The 20546-nt window shown below is 37.0% G+C and overlaps 1 protein-coding gene across 1 annotated transcript in view; it reads left to right on the top strand.

The window, feature by feature from the left end:
* The first annotated feature begins 239 nt into the window (after nucleotides 1-239).
* The window catches only part of LOC307127259 (structural maintenance of chromosomes protein 6), a 49002-nt gene continuing 28695 nt past the window's right edge, over nucleotides 240-20546 (top strand). Inside the window, exons 1-8 of the mRNA XM_079818386.1 lie at nucleotides 240-320; nucleotides 4467-4616; nucleotides 4772-4889; nucleotides 15834-15939; nucleotides 16112-16248; nucleotides 20074-20135; nucleotides 20232-20312; nucleotides 20403-20504. Coding sequence (XP_079674512.1) covers nucleotides 4476-4616; nucleotides 4772-4889; nucleotides 15834-15939; nucleotides 16112-16248; nucleotides 20074-20135; nucleotides 20232-20312; nucleotides 20403-20504 — 747 coding nt within the window. The 5' untranslated portion in view covers nucleotides 240-320; nucleotides 4467-4475. The remainder of the gene's footprint in view (nucleotides 321-4466; nucleotides 4617-4771; nucleotides 4890-15833; nucleotides 15940-16111; nucleotides 16249-20073; nucleotides 20136-20231; nucleotides 20313-20402; nucleotides 20505-20546) is intronic.

The following is a 20546-nucleotide window of genomic DNA, read 5'->3' as shown; positions in this document are numbered from 1 at the left end:
AGTGTAAGGGGATAGAAAATACGGTTTGTACGGTATGAAAACCATTACGCTTATGGAATGTCCCCAAATTTCAAAAAAAAAACCCTGTGTGTGTGTGTGTGTGTGTGTGCGTGCGTGCGTGCGTGTGTGTGTGTGTGTGTGTGTGTCGCACACACCAACAATCGCTTGGCTGTTATCTGATTGGTGGACACAAGCCCACACACACACGCCAACAATCGCTTGGCTGTTATCTGATTGGTGGACACAAGGCGGAAGTGCTGTAACGCCATCGCTTTCTCTGAGCCGTCAAAGCGCGCGAGGAGAAGCAGGAGGCTTGACTGGTATGTTGCATCTTTTTTCACACACTTGACATTTCCTTACATTTATTTACAAACACCTTAATTACACACGTATAGCTCCCTTTTATCTGGTTATCATGTCTGTGGTGGTTTTGAGGAATGGTTTCAACTTTTTCAACACGGCATTTTGCTCGTCTGCTAACATTTTAGCAGAAAGCGAATTTCAACGTGATATAACGTTAGTTTTTATCAAATGTTAGCAAAGCCAGTCTCACAAAGTAATTTTGATAAATTACATTTTCTGAACTTGCCTCTAACAATGTCACAAGTAGTTTCGTTTCCATGTTTTGATTACATTTGAATTCACGTTAATGTTCATTATGAGTTCAAAGTGTTTCATAGTAAGTTATAATAAAAATATTATTTGTTGTGCTCTTTATCTGATCATTCGTGATCATATCTGATCAACTTTTTTTTTTACACATGGCGCGATGTGCCGAAGAGGAGAATGATTTTCTGTGGTCCACGCCGTGATGGCATCAGTTATGTCACATTTCCTTTAGTGGTTTTGCTGTCTTGGTTTCTGTGCTCGTGATTTTGGATGTCAGGTCTGTATGGCAAGGACCTAGACTTGGTAAACCCAGCCCGATCTGCCGGCGATTTGATTTCTTAAAAGACTGAGCTTGGTCTGGTCATAGCCAGACAAGCAAGGACCGCCAAAACCAGTTCAATGTCCAATCAAAACTAGACCAATACCAAAACATGCCACAGTCCGTGATAGGCATTTGCAGCTTTCCTTATTTGTAGCCTTACTTTCTAATGCTTATAACTGCATTAAACACAGTTCACATGCACTATTTTACCTATACATTTTCCATGTTGTAATTTAGAACTACAGTTGAAAAATTATGTCCCGCCTACATGTTCTGACTTGGCTGTTTTGTCTGAGATTCTTAAGGGATAGTTCACCCAAACATGAAAAATTGTTTCATCAGTTTATTTAACCTCATGTCGTTCCAAACCTATAAGACATTGTTGTTCTTCAGAACCCAAGTGAAGAGATTTTTCAAATGAAATCTCAGATATTTCTGTCCTTCCATTAGCCATGTTAAACGCGCATCAATTCTAAAAATTTGCCTAAAAAATGTATGCGCTCAATAAGGGTAAGCAAATTGTTTTATATCTACAATGGAAACAATTACCAAATAAATCCCTTGATTGTGTAACAAAAAAAATTTATTATGCACAGCAAATGTAAATGCACAGCATCTCAACTGTTGGTTTGATCTTTCTGAAATGCCTGAGACGATGACAAATCAAAATTAGCCCAAAACCAGCTCATGTCCAGTCAAAACTAGACCAATACCACAACATGCCACAGCCCGTGATATGCATTTGCAGCTGTCATCTGTAGCCTTACTGTATAACAGCAGAATTCTAAAGCTGAACCTCGGTTAACTTGCACCATACTTGAATCTAGATACATTAATCTACACTATTTTACCTGTAAATGTGCCATGTTGTAATCAGACCTACAGTTGAGCTGTCTGTCTCTGTTCCCATAAAATGATATCTAGCCTGTTCTGACTTGGCTGTTGGTCAAAAATTCTTAAAGGTTCACCCAAAAGTTTACTAATTTTTATTAAAATTAAAGCAAAAATGAGGGTTAGTTCACCCAAAAATGAAAATTATGTCATCAGTTTATTTAACCTCATGCCGTTTTGAAACTAGAGCCCAACCGATAAAGGATTTTTAAGGCCGATACCGATACAAATATTTGGTGATTTAAAAATATGATATATCGGCCGATATTTATATATATTTTTAAAAACCAGAAACTTGTAGAAAAAAACTTAAACAGATTTCCCTTACATTAGTTATTTGTAGTTATTTATGATCTCAGCCTCTCTAAAATAATATGATAATGCAGTTTAAAAATAAACTTGTTTGTTTTATTGTAACAGAACAGAGGAACATAAAATATATTAAGTTTGTATTTTTATACATTTTATTTATCAGAACTTTAAGATATGAAACTTAAAGTCAAAAACACAATAACAAAAACAATACAAAAAAATTAAAAAAGTTACCAGTATTAAAGAGCACCTATCATGGAATTTAGAAATTTACCTTTCATGTAGTGTGTAACATGGATCTAAGTGAACAAAAACATCCTGCAAAGTTTGAAATATGACAGTACACCGTATCTATAGTTATTTTCTTTCAAAAGTAAGAGTCGACTCTGAGTCATTTTTAAGAATCGTTAGAAGACCGAAGCTTTTTCTCTGACTAGATGACGTCAACTTGTCAATTTATTTGAATACGATACGCCCACTTATTGCGCTCCAAGACGCCAGTGAAAACTAGAAAACATCCTGGCGACGAGACGCTGTGTTCTGAAGTGCGACTCAAAAGCTAAATTTTTTCATCTGCCCAAGGATGAGCATTTGAAGACTAAGTGGCTTGAAGACAAACCATACATCGTCGCGATTGTGTGTTTATTAGTCTTCAATATATGTCTCTATTTGCATGTTTCGCGATCTCAGGAAGCTTTTATTATGGACTTCTATTATGGCACATGGTTCTTCTTCGTCTGTCTGTACCATATATGGACTACATGTGCATAGAGCGCCATCCGGCTGCCAGTATGAATTGAAAACAACACATAAGAGACTCAATCGCTCATGATTAGGCTATATCTGCGCATTTTGAGGAAGTATTGAATAAAAAATACTCCTCTGTTTAGAAATTTGACACAGACATATGAGAATCTATCAATATGTCTCCTCATCTGCACACTTTTGAACTAAAAGCCCTGAGGGATGTTGATTTGTCGCGAGTCTTCGTGACGAGAATAGAGGAGTTTTTTTATGAATGAGATCAGCTGAGGCTCATATTACAATCAAACGGTACCGACGCGGTTTTCATATTCATAACTCCTGACACATCTTAACAAATTACTGTCACTATAAGACTTTGATGGGCGTTCCATTTCCGAAAATATCTGCACAGACTATACCAATCACAACTGACTGGGTCATAGGACCAATCACCGCAGATTAGCGTCACGTAAATGCGGGGTTTTGAAAAGTGAATCACTAAAGGAATCATTTGAGAATCGCTGTCAAAACAGGTCAAAATAAATGCATATTATAAGAAATCTAAAGTCTTTTTTGTCATTGCATGCATGCAAAACTGTTGTTGGGGACTTCTAAAACAATATTTGGAACATTTTAAATGCCATAATAGGTGCTCTTTAATAAACGTGGTAAGCTTCATAAATGCAAACTGTGTTGCCAACCAGCATGTTGTAGAGTGCCCTCTGGTGGACAAACTATGAAACGCCAACACTCACAATGTGGTTGAGCTGTGTTTTTATTATTATTTTAAATATTAATTTATCGGCCATTTTAAATGCCAATGCTGATATATTGGTCGGGCTCTATTCCAGTCCTATAAAACTTTTGTTCATCTTTGAACCTAAATGAAGATTTCTTTCCCTCCATCAGCCATGATTCCATCCACCAATTTTTTGTGAATTTTGGGATATCGCATAAAAAAATGCAGAAAGAAAATGACAAGATGCGCATCAAAATTCTAAAAACGCACCTAAAACGTATACACTCAATACAGGCAGGTAATTTGTTTTTATTCAATAAGACTCAACTACGATGGAAATATTTACCAAATAAATCCCTCGATGTGTACAAGAAAACTCAACATAGGATGTGATTGGATTACTGGACTAAGCAGTGGATCAGTTTCATTGCACAGCATCTCAAATGTTGTTTGATCTTTCTGAAATGCATGTCATCTGAATGATTTGGTATAATGACCTTCCAGAAATGTCTCGCATGATGGCGTTCCCAAACATCAGGCATCCGAATGTAAGACAACATGACAGCATTTATTGCGTTTCGTCAGCACGCTCAGTCATTTATGATGGAGCAAAAAACGATTTTGTTATTTTCCTGAACACATGGGATTGAATCTGTGCTTTAATTGCAAAGTTAGGAAATGGGAAGCAATATTCCTATTTTTGCACATTTAAATAAATTTGCAACTTTGGGTGGAAACATAGCTACTGAAAGTATTTGCGCAAAACTCTGATGCATGATTTGGGAGTGTAATGACAATAAAGTTAGTGTGTGACTGTGTTTCTGAATGATGTATGCTTGATGTGTGTAGAGGAAGAGCATGTCGAAGAGGAAGAGCAGTAATTCAAGGTTCACGCCTGATAAGAGAAGCCGGTTATCTCAACACGAACATGAGGAAGAGGAGGAGGATGAGGAAACGGGCTACTTCAGTTCAGGAAATGGCACAAACTCATCACAGAGTGTAAGACATTCGCAGCAGAGTACAAGTTTTTTGACCTGTAAAATACCCTATGTGCACTTTATTGTAGTGAATGTGTGCTAGTGGCTGCACTCTGATCACAAGTATGCACATTGTGCATAGATGTTGCTTACACATGTATGTATGTATGTTTTCAGGTCACAGGTGAAGTGGGCATCATAGAGAGTATTTCTCTAAAGAACTTCATGTGTCATTCGTTGCTTGGTCCCTTTGCATTTGGTCCAAACGTCAACTTTGTCGTAGGGAACAATGGAAGTAAGTTCTTTTTTTTTTTCTTTTTTTTTATGGAATTAAAGGGATAGTTCACCCAAAAATGAAAATTCTGTCATTAATTATTCACCCTCATGCCGTTCCAAACCCATAAGACTTCCGTTCATCTTCGAAACACAAATGAAGATCTTTTTAACGAAATCTTAGAAATTTCTGTCCCTTGAAAGTCTATTCACTCAAAACTCAGATGCTTCAAAACGTTCATAAAAAGATTAAAATAAATCCTTATGATGCAGTTTAATCCGGGTGTTCTGAAGAGACACAATGGCTTTATATGAAGTACCGGTTTAAATGTAGGCTTTTATACACACATAAACATTGATCAGCGAGCATACATAGAGCACATCAAATATGGTAAACAGTAGGAATGCACGATATTGGATTTTTGCCGATATCCGATATGCCGATATTTTTCAACTCATTTTGGCCGATATCGATACCGATTAGCACTCCTTGCACATAGTGTTGTTTTCGTCAACGAAAAGTATGACTAAATATCTTCGTCAACGAACCTTTATAACGTGACGAAAACGAGACGAGACGCAACGTAAATGCTGGTCATGTGACGATGACGAATAAAAACGAGACTAAATGTGGTTCACAAAATAAAAACTATGCTAAAATGTCTCTTCATTTTCGTTGACGAAAATGAGACGAGACGAAAAGTCGTGTTTTTATTCTGCAGTATTTCTGTGCGTCTCAATCAGGGGCTGCATCAGGTCTCACTGCGCAGACGCAGGCCACATCACTCTCTTCAAACCCCACTCGCGCGGCGTCTCCGGTGAGTGAACGGGTCCGATGGCCGGCCAGTTGGGGTTCGTAAGCCCTATTCGGACGGTAATTGTTTGTCCTGCGGTCGTAAGGTGTCTTCATTATTTACAGGAGCTAGTCAGTGATTTTATTGTCGTCTTAATGCAGAATATCAGTGTTTTTCTCCCACCACCCGTGTAAAAATCTCCGGCCGAATTACCTAACTGAATTACTGTTTGACAAACACCAAGGTCGTGTGGTGCCGTCTGAATCCACATCTCTGAGTTTTCAATCACTTCAGAATTCACGGTTTATATCCTTTTTGGCCACTGCAGAGCACCGTGCGGTTGTGCTTCGCTGTTATTTTGATGCATTTTAAAGATCTAGACTTGTATTACTGAAATATTGGCAAGTATTTACAAGAGCAAGATATTTCATCACCGCTCAAACAAAGAAAGAAAGAAAAGCACGTAAACATTTTAAATGTGCCGTTATAACGGCAGCAATTATATATGTTAAAATAACCGCAGCATTATGAATACCTCTTAAGCGAATAAGAGGCTATATTCACTTATTTCCACTAATTTCCATGTGGAATAAAATTACATCCTTTATTTTGAGATAAAATACAAGACAGAAAAACATTTTAACTATAATGTGGGTCTAATTTTAAACATAGGCCCTAAATAATTAAATAATAATTTGGATATTATTTTCCTATTAAATTAAATATGCATTTATTCTTATTAAGACATTTGGAAAAACTTTTATTACATTGAAGTGGAAAATAAAACGGGTGTTGTGGAAATAGATGGGGAGAAATGTGGCCACAAAAATCACAGGAAAAAACACCACAAACCTTAAGAGACATCTCAATGTTTTTATTTATTTTATTTAAATGTATGTGTGTGTGCTTGTTTAGTTGGTAAAATAAATATGTTGTAACTTCAAATCAGAGCGTCTTCCGTGTCTGGAATGGATGTATTCTTGAGTCTATAAGGTAACAATAATATAATAAGATAACATTGTTTGAAATGGGTTTGGCTAAAAGAAGATTTTGGTTTTGTCTATAATACGTACTTATACTATATTGACTGGGTTAAATAGAATTGCATTACTAAAAAGAGACTAAAATACAATTTTCATTGACTAAAACTTGACTAAAATGTCATTAGTTTTCGTCGACTAAAACTAGACGAAAATAGTCATAGATAATTCTGACTAAAATAAGACTAAAATGCTCAGACTTTTAGTCGACTAAAACTTGACTAGACTAAAAAGAGTATGACTATGACTAAAACTAATAAAAACTAAAATGACTGCTTGACACAAAGACTAGACTAAAACTAAAATGAAAACAGGCCGCCAAAAACAACACTACTTGCACATGTGAGTTATTGCAGGCTCATATCAACACATTATCATATCGGCAAGGCATATCGGCATAATTTTTCATATCGGTCGATGCCGATGTAAATTTTTACATTTTAAGCGTTTATCGGCCGATTCCAATGTCGTGCTGATAATATCGTGCATCCCTAGTAGACAGAAGCTCAACTGTGCTTGCATGACGTGTGAGAACAAACCTCACTGGTTCTTACTGAAGCTCAAACGTGCTGGAGTGACAGGCGAGAAATAACGTTTTAAAGAATCAGAGTTTTGGGTGATGGAGGGACAGAAATATCTCAGTTTTCATTAAATCGACATTTGTGTTTCGAAGATGAATGAAAGTCTTACGGGTTTGGAACAACATGAATTTACATTTTTGGGTGAACTATCCCTTTAAAACATTATGTAATTTGACATGATAATAGATACATTTATTCTGTTGGTTGTAACAATAACTGAAAAAAAAAAACCAAGCCATGGCAATTTGCCCAATTTGTGAAGTTTTAGGGTGCTTTCACACTAGCACTTTTGGTGTGCACACTGGTTCGATTGACTTCAAAGTTCGGTTCGTTTAGATGATGTGAACGCTGTCTTCCACTTAAAAAGGTCTGGGGTGCGGTTTACGTGAACTCTATTGCAATTTGCTGCTGATATGAACTTAATCGTACTAAATTATAGGGCTGCTCGATTATGGAAAAAATCATAATCACGATTATTTTGGTCAATATTGAAATCACGATTATGTAACACGATTATTTCACATGACTTTGGGAATGTGTTGCATTTATTAAAATTACACCTTTTAACAATTCAATTGAAATTGTAACATTTGTTGTACTTTTTGAACTATTAAAATAAATAATATAACATATATTCAAATCAAAGTATTCAAGTAAAAATGATAACCACAAATAAATAAGATCAACAATATGGTTCGGCTAGATATGCTTTTCAGGTACGTCTAACATTAGTTTTCAGGTACAGAAATGTATCAAATGTAAAATAACAGCATATTTGAGTGCATAAATTAAAGATTAATCCTATTAAACTTACAAAAGCTATTCAATCAAAAGCAGTGAATGATGTCCTTGTCTTTTGTTGTTTGACAGTAAACAGACAGCAGTAAAGGCTACTGCCCCTTTAAGACCTAATGCTCAGATATGCGTCGTCTTTATCGACTGTATAAAGTTTACTTAAGGCATATACAGACTATGTCTGCTAGGGTACTCATCAAGATGGACGTTGACATATGTTTTGTGTGAGTTTGTCCGTTCAAGAGCAAGACTTGAAAGAGAACTCAATATTTGCGCGCTGAGAGACGTGTGCGCGCTCTCGGATGAGTGCACAGAGACTAATTTTCTCACAGCGCGCGCTACTTCACATTCGCATCTTCTGGCACTAATCCCGGGTGATGACGGCGAAAATGACTGGTCATATTCGAAAATATGGCAGCACTCGCATGCATTGAACAAAGTTTACAAAGAGAGAATTATTTGAAAAATATGAAGGAAAAAAAGGACGTTTACACGGCACCCCTGCTCTAGTCAGTTTTTGTTTCTTTATTAGATTGTCATAGGTCACTCTGTGTTTAATTTTCAAGTGGTTAAACAAATTCGTGGTGTTCCCTTGCGTTGCAGCCACTACCATGTAGCAAATCTTGCACGTATACATGTTTCTGCTCGTCGTCTGATTCCTCGAAGCCAAACTGTTCCCAGACAACGGAGTTGGTTTTGCCTTTTTTGCTCACCAAACGCTGCTGTAACTGCCCTCCTTCTGCCATCTTTACTCGCGCTGAGTTTTTAAATTCCAGCGGATGATATGCACAGCACACGAGTCACGAGACTCACGACCTGAGAGAGAGTTTGTGGCTTCGGGAGGGGCGGATGTGCGCGTGCGCGTTTCATTCAGAACGCAAGACAAAATAAGAGTGTTCTTGCAAAACTGAACATGGCAAAATAATCGTTTTTTCTCGATTGTACTATTTTGGTGATCGTTGGGAGCCAAAATCGAAATTCAATTAATTGCACAGCCCTACTAAATTATGGAAGTGAACTGTTATGTGTGTATGTGTGTGGTTCACTCACTTTCCTGACAAACATGACTGACACACTGCAAGTAGAGAGAATGTCTATCTCATTTCTGCTTGCATTGACGCAAACGCACTGCGGTTCTGACCCAAATGATATAATCTGAACACAGTCCGGCAGGGGGAGTTGGGAGCAATCTAACTCTGGTTCAGACCAAGTGTGAAAGCACCCTTAGTAACTGATTGTGAAATGAAAAATGGACATGTCTTTCTGTTGTGTAAACAGATTTACAAGCAAATGACTCTTATGATTCAGCTAACAAATTAAAATCTATGAAAATCTACTTTATATTCCCTTTCAAAACCAGATTTGTGTACATCAGGGGCCCGTTCTTCGTACCTCGCTTAATACATCTAAGATGATTTGACAGATCCCAGATCTTTTAATCGTGATAACTGATCTCTGGCTAATTTGGTTCTTCAAACGAATTTGCGGATTGGATTAAAATATCTGGATTAAATGATCTAAGATTACTGAGCGTTCTTTTTTTCCCTGAAGAGGGCAGATGCATCGATACTCGAAACCACGATCAGCAATGCAGCGATTGGCTATGGTATATGATTGGTAATGACATCATATAATTAAAAAGCCACCTGGCAAAAAACTTGACAAATTACACAAAAAAAACCCCACGAATTTCTGAACCTTTATAAGGAAACAGCCAAACGACCAAACCAACATAAAAGTTATAATAGATAAATGATAAATGTTTTTTTTTTTTTTAAACATGATTACCAATTATTTATATTCACGATTTTATACAGTATTTGTACACCCTTTAAATTTTTATTTCAATGTTGTAATTTAATTTTTAAGTTAATTTGAAGCAGATTTGTAACGTGACCGTTTCTTATGGGTCAAGATAAAATTATCCTCTCTTGCGCTGCATCAAGCCACTCCCATAATATCCGTGATCACTTAATGCACGGCTCAGAGTAACTGTACAACATGTGTGTAAACCAATAAAAACAAAATTATATATAGTAATTATTCCATCACAAATAAATCAATCAAGTGGCTGTGTCTATAGTATTATACACAACATTATACATTCTCATATACATATACAATATAAAATTTTTATATTATTATTTAAAATTATTATTATTGCCCCTGGTTCAGTAATGCACTCTTGTAATAAAGTAGCTGTGGCTGGGACAGATTTTAAGTATCACCTCAAGATGCAATCTAATCCTGTTTACATGAAATAAGCCTGCTCCCGAGCAGGTTTAAGCTTACGGACCTGTTACTATGACAGCAAGTCCAGGATGAGCTTCGAAGAACCAAACAATCCAAGATCCTGCCAAATCGTCAACAATCAAATCCAGCTAACTGAGTTAGCGAGGTACGAAGAACGGGCCTCAGGTGTCTTTTAGTACATTCTAGATTGACACTTGTGACTTGTGTTTTTGCTAAAAGGCGCAGATCCAAACCTCCTTGTGTTAAATGTATCTTATTGGACTGCTCTGCTTTCAATACAAGTAGACAACTATTTTAATTAGTAAGATCTTGTATGGACTTTATCAATAAGATGCTCACAGAAAACATTTTCAAATTTCTATTGTATTTAGGACCCTTTAGGGTCTATTATTATTCTTCTCCAAAATTAATCGCATTTTTGATGGCCTAAACATGCTCGAAACTCATTAAAATTTGCTCACACGTCTGAAGTGGCGAAAATTTACGTCTGATATGGGTTTCAGAATTAGCCGTGGGAAAATTGCTTGATAGCGTCACCTACAAATTTACAATTAAGTGCCTCTCGCACTTCATTTCACGTACTGCTGAAATTCGGTAGACACATGTAACAGCCCAATGCCTACAAAAAAAGTCTCCTGGTGCAAAATCTGAAAATCAACAGGAAGTGAGATATTTAGAATTTTCTTTGCGAATTTTGCCATTTCCAGACGTTGTACTTTAACAAACTCATTCTAGAGATTTTATCAGATAAAAATAATATTTGGTCAGTCTAATCTAAAAGTTAAATCGCAAAGATCTTGAGTTTTTCTCTGGAGGGCGTGTCCGTGGCGGCCTCACAAAGTTCGATGTTTCACCACAAAACAGAAAGTTGTTGTAAGTCAGGCATACAAAGTCCGATCTGCCCCAAACTTTATATGTTATATTAGAGTCCTGCCCTGAACACATCTACATGATAATATTCAGTTATAGTAATAGCATCACCCACTAGCAACAGCAAGTGACGTATTTAACACTGTGATGCACTGCTAGCAACACATGCAATTGAGTACTAAAATGGCTAGAAACATTCTAAAACATGCTAGCAACACTTAGCTGAGTGCTAAAGCATGCTATTGTCGTCATGAAACTGTCCGATCTGCCCCAAACGTTTGACAAGTGCCCTGGCCTGAAGACATCAACACACCAAAATTTAGCAATAGTCATAGCGCCACCATCTGGTAGCAGGAAGTGTGGTAAATACAAATGACTGACCTAGTCTTCCTATTTTTATATACTTAACCCTCTGGTGCTCTTCGTTTAGGGGTTGCATTGGTTGTCTTCCCGCTCATAAGTGACGGACACCTAAAAATTAAACGTCCTCCACCCCAGTAAAACCAATGCAATTTATTTTTCTTCAATAATATTGTTTTCTTTTTAATTTTGTATTTTGAGATGCTTTGATGGTATTTTTTAATATTTATGCAATATTTATGGTCTATTTTTGCCATTGAAAAAAAAAAATTGTAATTAAAATAAAAATAATTATTGCAGTATTTCAGGTTAAAATAAAGACTAGGGCTGTGTTCGAAATCGCCCCCTATACCCTTAAATAGGGCACTATTTGAGTGAACATTCATTTTTAGTGGTGTCCGAAACAATAGTGGACGTTTTTGAGTGCACTCATTCAATCCCACCATGCACCGCAATAACGAGTGTACATTAGATGTACGCGCTGGAGAATATGCTTGTTCGATGCCCGATCGGCGTATGACAGCAAAGTCCCGCGAGAGCATTTCGAGAGCAAACGAGAAACAACTCCTTATGCTTTTGAAACGTTAGGCTTGTTTGAGATGCGCCTCGCCTCGCCTGATATTATTCAGCCGAGACTAGGCGGCTGCAGTGAGGGGAGGAGTGAAAAAAGTGCAGGCAAGCCGGACAGTTCTATCTTCTCGTAGTGGATCAGACACCTGCGAGATCAAAGGCGGATATCGCGGGATTCACACTCGTGCGCTTTGTTGCTGATAAACTGGATGTAATTTAAGTTCTGTTACCTTTATATGAAAATAAACATTATGAACAAGACACCCAAAGTTTTTGTTATTTATTTCCATTCGAAAGACGTGTTTATCAATCATTTTTACTTTAATTAGGCCTACATACATGTTTGTATATATATTTTTTTTTATAAATATGACAACAATCACATAACCCACAAAGGCGGACCTCCCTCGGACACATTTCTAACCGGCATGCATCTCGCGCTGATCACCGGTGATCGGTTCTGCGCAGATTTTGCTCATCTCAAACAAACCTGTTCTCTCACTCAACCAGACGGTGTACTCTCAACGCACTGAGAGTCGCGCCCTGAATGAATGAACTTACCGCTGTCCGATTCGCCCTATGTACCCTCATTCTCCATTACTCCACTACTCCAAAAACGAGCCAACAAGCTTAAAGTTAACCCTATAACGCTTTACTTGTGTGGCACTGAACTTACTTGGAAAGGGGAATAATAAAGTAACTAATAAGCATTTAATTAAAAAAATAACAATAATATTTGTATATACCGTAGTAGGATATATTTCATACTTTATAGTAGGCTACTATTTATATTATGGGCGTCAGAAGCAAAAAAAAATGTTGGTGGGTCCTTTAACAGGAACATTTTACTGGAGTAGATGCAATGTACAAAAAATATATTTAATATATCGGCTTGTTTAAACGTCTGGTTGAGGAAGACACACCTACGGAATACACAATCTTCATTAGTAGCAATAGTGTAGGGGTAAGACGCTTAGCATTAAGATTTGACGCAAATTGATCAGAGGTTCGAATCCGCCTTTTACCAAACTCGCACTGATCCTTTTTTCCATCATATATCAGATCGGAAAGGAATTTATTTTCTATGAATATGAAGAAAATATTAGAGAAGTGAAAATAAAGCTACTAACCGATTTAATCAGTGTTTATCAGGGTATGTAAACAGACGTGCTCAATTAGAGATGATACAAGTGAGTGGGCCCAATATCATTGGTCTTAAAAAGTGTGTGAGTCGATGCCATCTCCTGGCGAAACGCGGAAATTCATTCAATGCACGGCGCGACTCTCACGTGCATTATGGGTATTCTCTAGCCGTCGAGCATACATCGGTTGCAAACTCGTTATTGTGGGATTGTATGAGTGCACTTAATAACGTCCACTATGGTTTCGGACACCACTAAATGGCTGTTCCCTCAAATAGTGCCCACAGCTGAATCAATCATCCATCCATCTTCCGAACCGCACTGGTCCAGCGCAATATCATGCATACAGGTATAAATGATCCTTTTTAAGATGATTATTATATTGTTTGATTAAGGTTACATGCTAGTTTCCGTAGCATAGTTCAGGATAAATCTTTTCATTATTACTGGAGCTGCCAAACAGCAAGCACAAACTGCAAAATCGGCAGCCTTTCCGGCGCACTTAGTGTCCGAAATCACTCACTCGTTTTCGAAGTGGACTATATCAGTGGACTAATGTAGGGAATAGTGAATGAGGGTATAGGGGGCGATTTCGGAAACAGCCTAGGCCTTCAAAATATTTTTTTTGAAAGGCAGATTAGCGCCCTCTTTTGGAATTATTTAAGAAGTCATGCAACCATGGGTGTAATCACTAGAGGTCTCTATGGAGAGGCTTGAGAATTCCCTAGTTCTGTTTTGAACAAATTTAATTATTTTTTTTGATGAATTTGAATATATATTTAAAAAATCTCAAAGACTATTTATTATAAAGTTTTAGATTTTTGGGGGGGGGGTTTGTTAGAAATATAGATTTTTTTTCTGTGAATTTGTGTTTTTGCAGGTTTCCCATTAATTTCCTCTGGTGTCATTTTTGATTTTTGTTTACATACCTAATGCTAGAAAAGTCACCAAGTTTCATATTTTTCCGATGAAGCTGTGATTTAAAAAAATTGATGGTTTATTGGTTCATAGGCTTAGTTTTTCGTGTGTGTGTGTGTGTGTGTGTCAATATCACACTCTTGATGTTTTAGGGTGTCACCCTTTTACTGCTGTGCTGTGTACTTTTTTTCAGCATTGTGGCCGATTTGTAGATTGTACACGCAAATATTCTGTGAATTTTTGTGTTTTTGCCGATTTCCCATTCATTTCCTATGGTCGGTCATTTATGACCAAAGACAATGAATGTTACTTTTTTTTTTTTACGACCAATTAGCATGCTCCAATCATGACCCCAATTCTTTTGTGTGTTTACATACCTAATGCTAGAAAAGTCACCAAGTTTCATATCATTCCGATGAAGCTGTGATTTTTAACATTTCAAAACAGAAAATTTTCCGGTCAAAAATGACCGAAGAGCACCAGAGGGTTAAATGCATATTGCCCACCATGCTCTGTTTTCCTAAAACCACCGGGTGGTGGTGGCACGGGTGCGAGGGCCCTTTCATCGCTCCTTGCAGCTTTAATTATAATTATAAATATATTTGATTTTGTTTGGTTATTTCATTGTATTTATACAACTCGTATTTAGCTGGTAGAAAGTGTACAGCACAGCTCTTGCCATGAAAATAACCTCAGCTGCTGACAAAATATATACTACATACATACCTTTTGAGTCGGTTCTTGTTATGAACTGCTAAAAAAACAACTGGTTTGAATCAGTCTGACTTCTTCTCTGAATTAACTCACTGAACCCATCCGATGTTGAAAATGAGGTGTCACATGTTATTTACTTTCTTTTCTTTAGCTGAAATGTAGCCTCTAGTTAGTGAGCATTCTTAGTTAGTGAACACTTCAAGCAATAACACAGTGTAACTAAATTGATTTAAAGCATTATTAAAAATAATTCTAAAAGGTAGTTAGGATAGTTCACCCAAAAATAAAAATGCTGTCATTATTTAGTCACCCTCAAGTTGTTCTAAACTTGTATGAGTTTCTAAAGAATATTATTTTGAAGAATGTGTGTATGCAAACAGTTGCTGGTTCCCATTGACATCCATAGTCTGAAAAAAAAAAACTATGGAAGTCAATGGGGGCCAGAAACTGTTTGGTTACCCACATTCTTCAAAATATCTTCTTTTAAGTTCCACAGAACAAAGAATTTCATAACAACTTGAGGGTGAGTAAATGAAGACAGAATTTGTATTTGTGGGTAAAATAGGGACAACACAGTCTAGACCACTAGGGGGCCACAGACCCCTGGTTAAGGAACACTGCAGCATGTGACTCTCAGGAATGTTTCTTGCAATAATTATAAGTTTGAACCTTAATCAACTGGCAGCTTTTTTAAATAAACAGATTCATATTTTTTTATGTCTGGTTACTGGTAAGGGGGAATTTCAAATCTTTAGATAGCTTAATACAGTTTCACTAAATGTGAAGAGAGATTAAATATTTATATATTTTTAAATAGACCTATCAGTGGCAATAATAGGAAAACAACCCATTATGAGTTTTGTGAAACCTTGTTTTGCATCGTCAATGCTGGAAATCTTTTAATGGCTTCATGTGTATTTGTGTGTTAGGTGGGAAAAGTGCAGTGCTGACGGCTCTGATTGTGGCGCTGGGTGGTAAAGCTCTCACCACCAACAGAGGCTCCTCACTCAAAGGATTTGTTAAGGAAGGAGAGAGGTACAGCACACCTATCGTGTTATTTCTGCATGCATTCACAAGGGTTTCCAAAAAATCCAGCATTTCTTTTTTTTCTGCGAATTATGAAAATGTGCATAAAAATAGGTGGATGGAAACGTAGCTACAGTCTGTATATAGTCTATCACGCTGTTTGTGTGTCTTTAATGTTCAGCTCTGCAGACGTGTCCATCACTCTGAGGAACTGGGGTCGTGATGCGTATAAACCTGAGGTTTTTGGCGAATCCATCATTGTAGATCTTCGTATCTCCAGCGAGGGACTGCGGACTTATAAACTAAGAAGTAAAACAGGTATACTTACAATTACAAAACCATTTCACCTTCAGGTACTCACTTTCTTTTGGGTAGTTCAAACTAGTGCTGTGAGATTACATGTCAAGTTAGTAGTTTAGTAGTTAATTTAGTAATTTCAGTGGAATTTACTCTTGAAGAAGCACATTTAGATACTTTTTCAGCAAATATTGATTTGTCTGGTTAATAGCAAATGATTCATCTTTTAACTAATTCAATAGTATTGAATCAGTTGATATCCCTAGGGTTGTCATGATTTCTCAATTAAATTTGATTACTCAAATTGAAAAATTTGTATGAAAAATAAAGTCATTTATTTGTCAAGTTAAACCAAACTTTTATTTTGATGGGTTGACGTGAAGACCTTTTGAGTTTCTGTGTGTTTATGTTATGACGATAGTTTTTCTCAAATGAAACGGTAAAATGCTGATGAACTGACTCAGAGCAGCTCTGGAGATGACGTTTGTGCGTTGTCCTCATATGAGATGGCAGAGAAACAGCAACTGTCATGCACGATTGAGTGAGTGTGGTAAATTAAACCCGCCCTAGGAGGTAAAGCTCTCACCACCAACAGAGGCTCCTCACTCAAAGAATTTGTTAAGGAAGGAGAGGGGTACAGCATGCAGTCAACAAGCGTTTCCAAACATCCGTAGCTACAGTCTGTATATAGTCTCTCAAATCCTTTGAGTGAGGAGCCTCTGTACCACCCAGGGCCACAATCAGAGCGTCTCTGTGTGAATGAATGGCGCAGACGGGCGGTTTAATTAACCTCACTCACACTCTGAATCGTGCGTGATGGTGGCATGTTTTTATCTCTGTCATCTCATGTGAGGATATGAATGCACAAACGTCATCTCCAGAGCCGCTCTGAGTCACTTCATCAGCATTTTATCGTTTCATTTGAGAAAAACTATTGTCATAACACAAACACACAGAAACTCAAAGGTCAAACACAAAGCCAGGATTCGTATTTAAATATGCCCTGCGGGTTTTATATATATGCTCTTTAATTATTTACATGTGTTTAGATTATGTGCATCTCATAGCAGCTCCATTCACAGTGAATTCTGCTCCACATGAACTGTTATCATTTACATTGCCTGGAGCAATGTAATGCCTGGAGCTCAAACTCCATCTCTGCATATGCTGTGGGTTACTTATAACGTTCATCTGGGAACACAATGTGTGCTGTTTCATCAGATTTGTAAGAAATAATGTATAAACCTACAACAACACAGCAGAAAACACCAATATGTTTCTAAATATGCAAACTGTTCATCTCGATTTCAAAATAAAAGTTCTGAGTTTGCATGTTTTATGTCCACATATTCTTGTTTTAGAAATGACAGTGGCTGTAGCATTTCTATCGTAAAGTGGCCAAATATTAAGTATACATTTGTATTTAATGTCGTTTGGCCAGTATTAGGCTACGTGTCCACCAAAGGTTTTTTAGCCAGCTGAAAACGCCTGGCTGTTGGCTATGATACGGAATATCTGCGTAAGTGTAACTAGTGTTGTCACAATACTGGAATTTCTAACTTCGATATGATACCTAAAAAAGTATCGATTTTCGATACCACGGGGAAAAACATTGAAAGTTTAGGCAATTACAAATTTCTTCTGAAGAGATCACTTTATATGATAAAGCTTTTAAACTTTTTCTCATATATAAACGTTGTTCAATTACCATTACAATTATCTGACAAATATTTGCTAAGTAATTGTCTTGCAACAGCTTGCATACAGCACAAGGAAGCTTGATTTCAAATTGAATTTAAAAAGACGAGTAAACCGTAATAAAATAAGAACAAATAAACAAATTACAAACAATAACACAAATAAATACAGTAGAATAAAGATACTGAATTAAAAAACACAAAGTAATCAAATTTAACATTGGATAAACTTCATTGTTAAAAATTAAATACAGATTAATATCCATTAGTTACACAAGTTAATCAGTCGAGCAGTAAGTGATCGTTTGTCTTTTTGTAGTTAATAATAAATAACTGCTGACCTGACGCACGCATGGATCCCAAACACTGTTCCTGTTACACATTCTTCCTGAACTGTTTGCGACTGTGTTTGCATTAATACTCACCATCAAGATGGGCATTGAGACATTTTTTGAGTGTATTTGACCATTAATAATCTGGAAAAAGGAGCTAATTTTTGCACTTGTATGACAGAGGTGGCTTTATTACGGTATGTGTGTGCGCTTCAGATTGAGCATGAAATCTGCGGGAATTAGTAGAATTAACGTTATGTGCAATCCCGTGCGAAATTTAGACCAGTCACACCAATACTAACACACTGTTATGAAGAAAAATCCAGCAGAACACTCGTTCGCCGTGTTCAGAGGGTTAACCAGACTGAATGAGAGGAGGCAGGTGCGTGTCAACTCGCTGTCGGTGGGAGAGGAGAGCGCAGCTGGTATCGATACTGTAGAAAATGAGTATCGTATCGTTTCAGATATTTCAGTATCGATACATATCGAAATATCGATATTTTTGACTACACTAAGTGTAACTAGCATCTCATGTCACAGATAGTTTCTATATAAAAATGTCAATACAATGTAAAGTACTTGCTCTGGTTCTTGTTTTAAATTATTTTCTTATGCTTGTCATCTGTTGACGTTGTACAAGCAGAATGTGACCGTTGGTTGCTGTGGTATTTGTCCCGCCTCTCCTCCGCTGTGATTGGTCGGCTGGGTAAAAAGTGACAGTGATGAGCACTGTGTTTTACCCACTCTTCAACTCTCGATGACCGGTAAAAAAACGCAGAGCGCTTCAGCGTAAAATAGACGCTCAGTGCCTTGTTACACTTTGGTGGACACACAGCCTTAAACAAGGATTTGATCTGCTGGGAGGTATTCCGAAAGCAAGGATAACTTACCGTCATATATACCCTGAACTCTCAGTTGATTAACCCAAACCTTGTTTACTCGAGGTATGCTGGTTCCAAAAACACGTCCGAGAGTAAGTTCAGCCTTGTAATGAGAAGCACTTGCAGTATAAACCAGCTGTTGTCATCAAAAAAGGTATTTTTGTTGCTCCTGGTTTTCCACCAAAGTAAAAGCTTGATGGTTTAACATTTGAAATGAAGACATTTAGATCACACATAAATATTTTTGTGATTTTACATTTGTACTGATAAATAAAATTATTTTAATTATATTCTTTTTTTTTTTTCTTTAATACACTTCTTTTTTTTTACAGTAAAATATATTTTTCATATTTTTTTATTTACTACTATTAATATAAAAGTTATTTTATAGTTCAGATTGTGCAGCCCTACAAACAAGCACCGCAAACCTGAAAGTGTTTTTTAATCAGAAAAATCGTTTCACATCTGTGCTGTCGTGACAAAGGCAAGTGAAGATTTGCTGAAGCGCTCATAATTAAAGCCAGGATCTAATTTTTTCCTGATGTGTAATCGACAGCCAGTTGAGTCAGATGTGCACATATGCGCAACATATGTTGCATCTGTGGTGCTCCACTGGTTTTGCTTTAGATTGAATATGAAGTACCAACGCAGCACCTAAATTGTCAATCATACCAAATTCAATGGTTTCATGCTTAGTAATTCACCACAGAAAACTGTGGTTGGTACGAACCATGTTTATACTCTTTAGTGAACCTGTATTTGTTGTTGTCTGGTTCATATTTATTTTATCACTTCATGGGTTTTGAGGGCAAGGGCATGTCACGCAACCATGGTTGCATCTGCCAGTTTTGCTTAGCTTCTACCACATGCACACAAGTCTAACTATTTGACACACAAAAGCCATTTGATTTATGACTTTCCTCCCTTTGTACTTAGGTCACCTAGTGTCATCCAAAAAGGAAGAACTGATCTCCATTTTGGATCACTTTAACATACAGGTATTGTTAAAGATCTTCACCGTTTTTAAAATGCTTGCTCACAAATCTATTTAAGTAATCTGTTTTGATTCATCTGTTTGGTTCTTCCGTCCTCAGGTGGACAATCCAGTCTCTATCCTTACTCAGGAAATGAGCAAACACTTTCTCCACTCCAAAGGAGAGGGGGACAAATACAAAGTGAGTCTTAATCTTTGTTTGTAAGTGTGCATTTGCTTATCTTAAGACAAACGCAAACTTGCCATTTGCATTGCTCTTTTTTTTATATAGTTTTTCATGAAAGCCACTCAGCTTGATCAGATGAAGGAAGATTACAGCTACATCATGAAGACCAAGACCATGACCCAGAATACAGTGGAGAAACACAGGGATGTGAGTGCTAAAATAATCACACCTTTCTGTGCCTTGGGTGGA

The sequence above is a fragment of the Gobio gobio genome, assembly GCF_949357685.1.
Source record: "Gobio gobio genome assembly, chromosome: 6".
Classification (NCBI taxonomy): domain Eukaryota; kingdom Metazoa; phylum Chordata; class Actinopteri; order Cypriniformes; family Gobionidae; genus Gobio; species Gobio gobio.
This window is presented reverse-complemented; position numbering and strand designations above follow the sequence as displayed.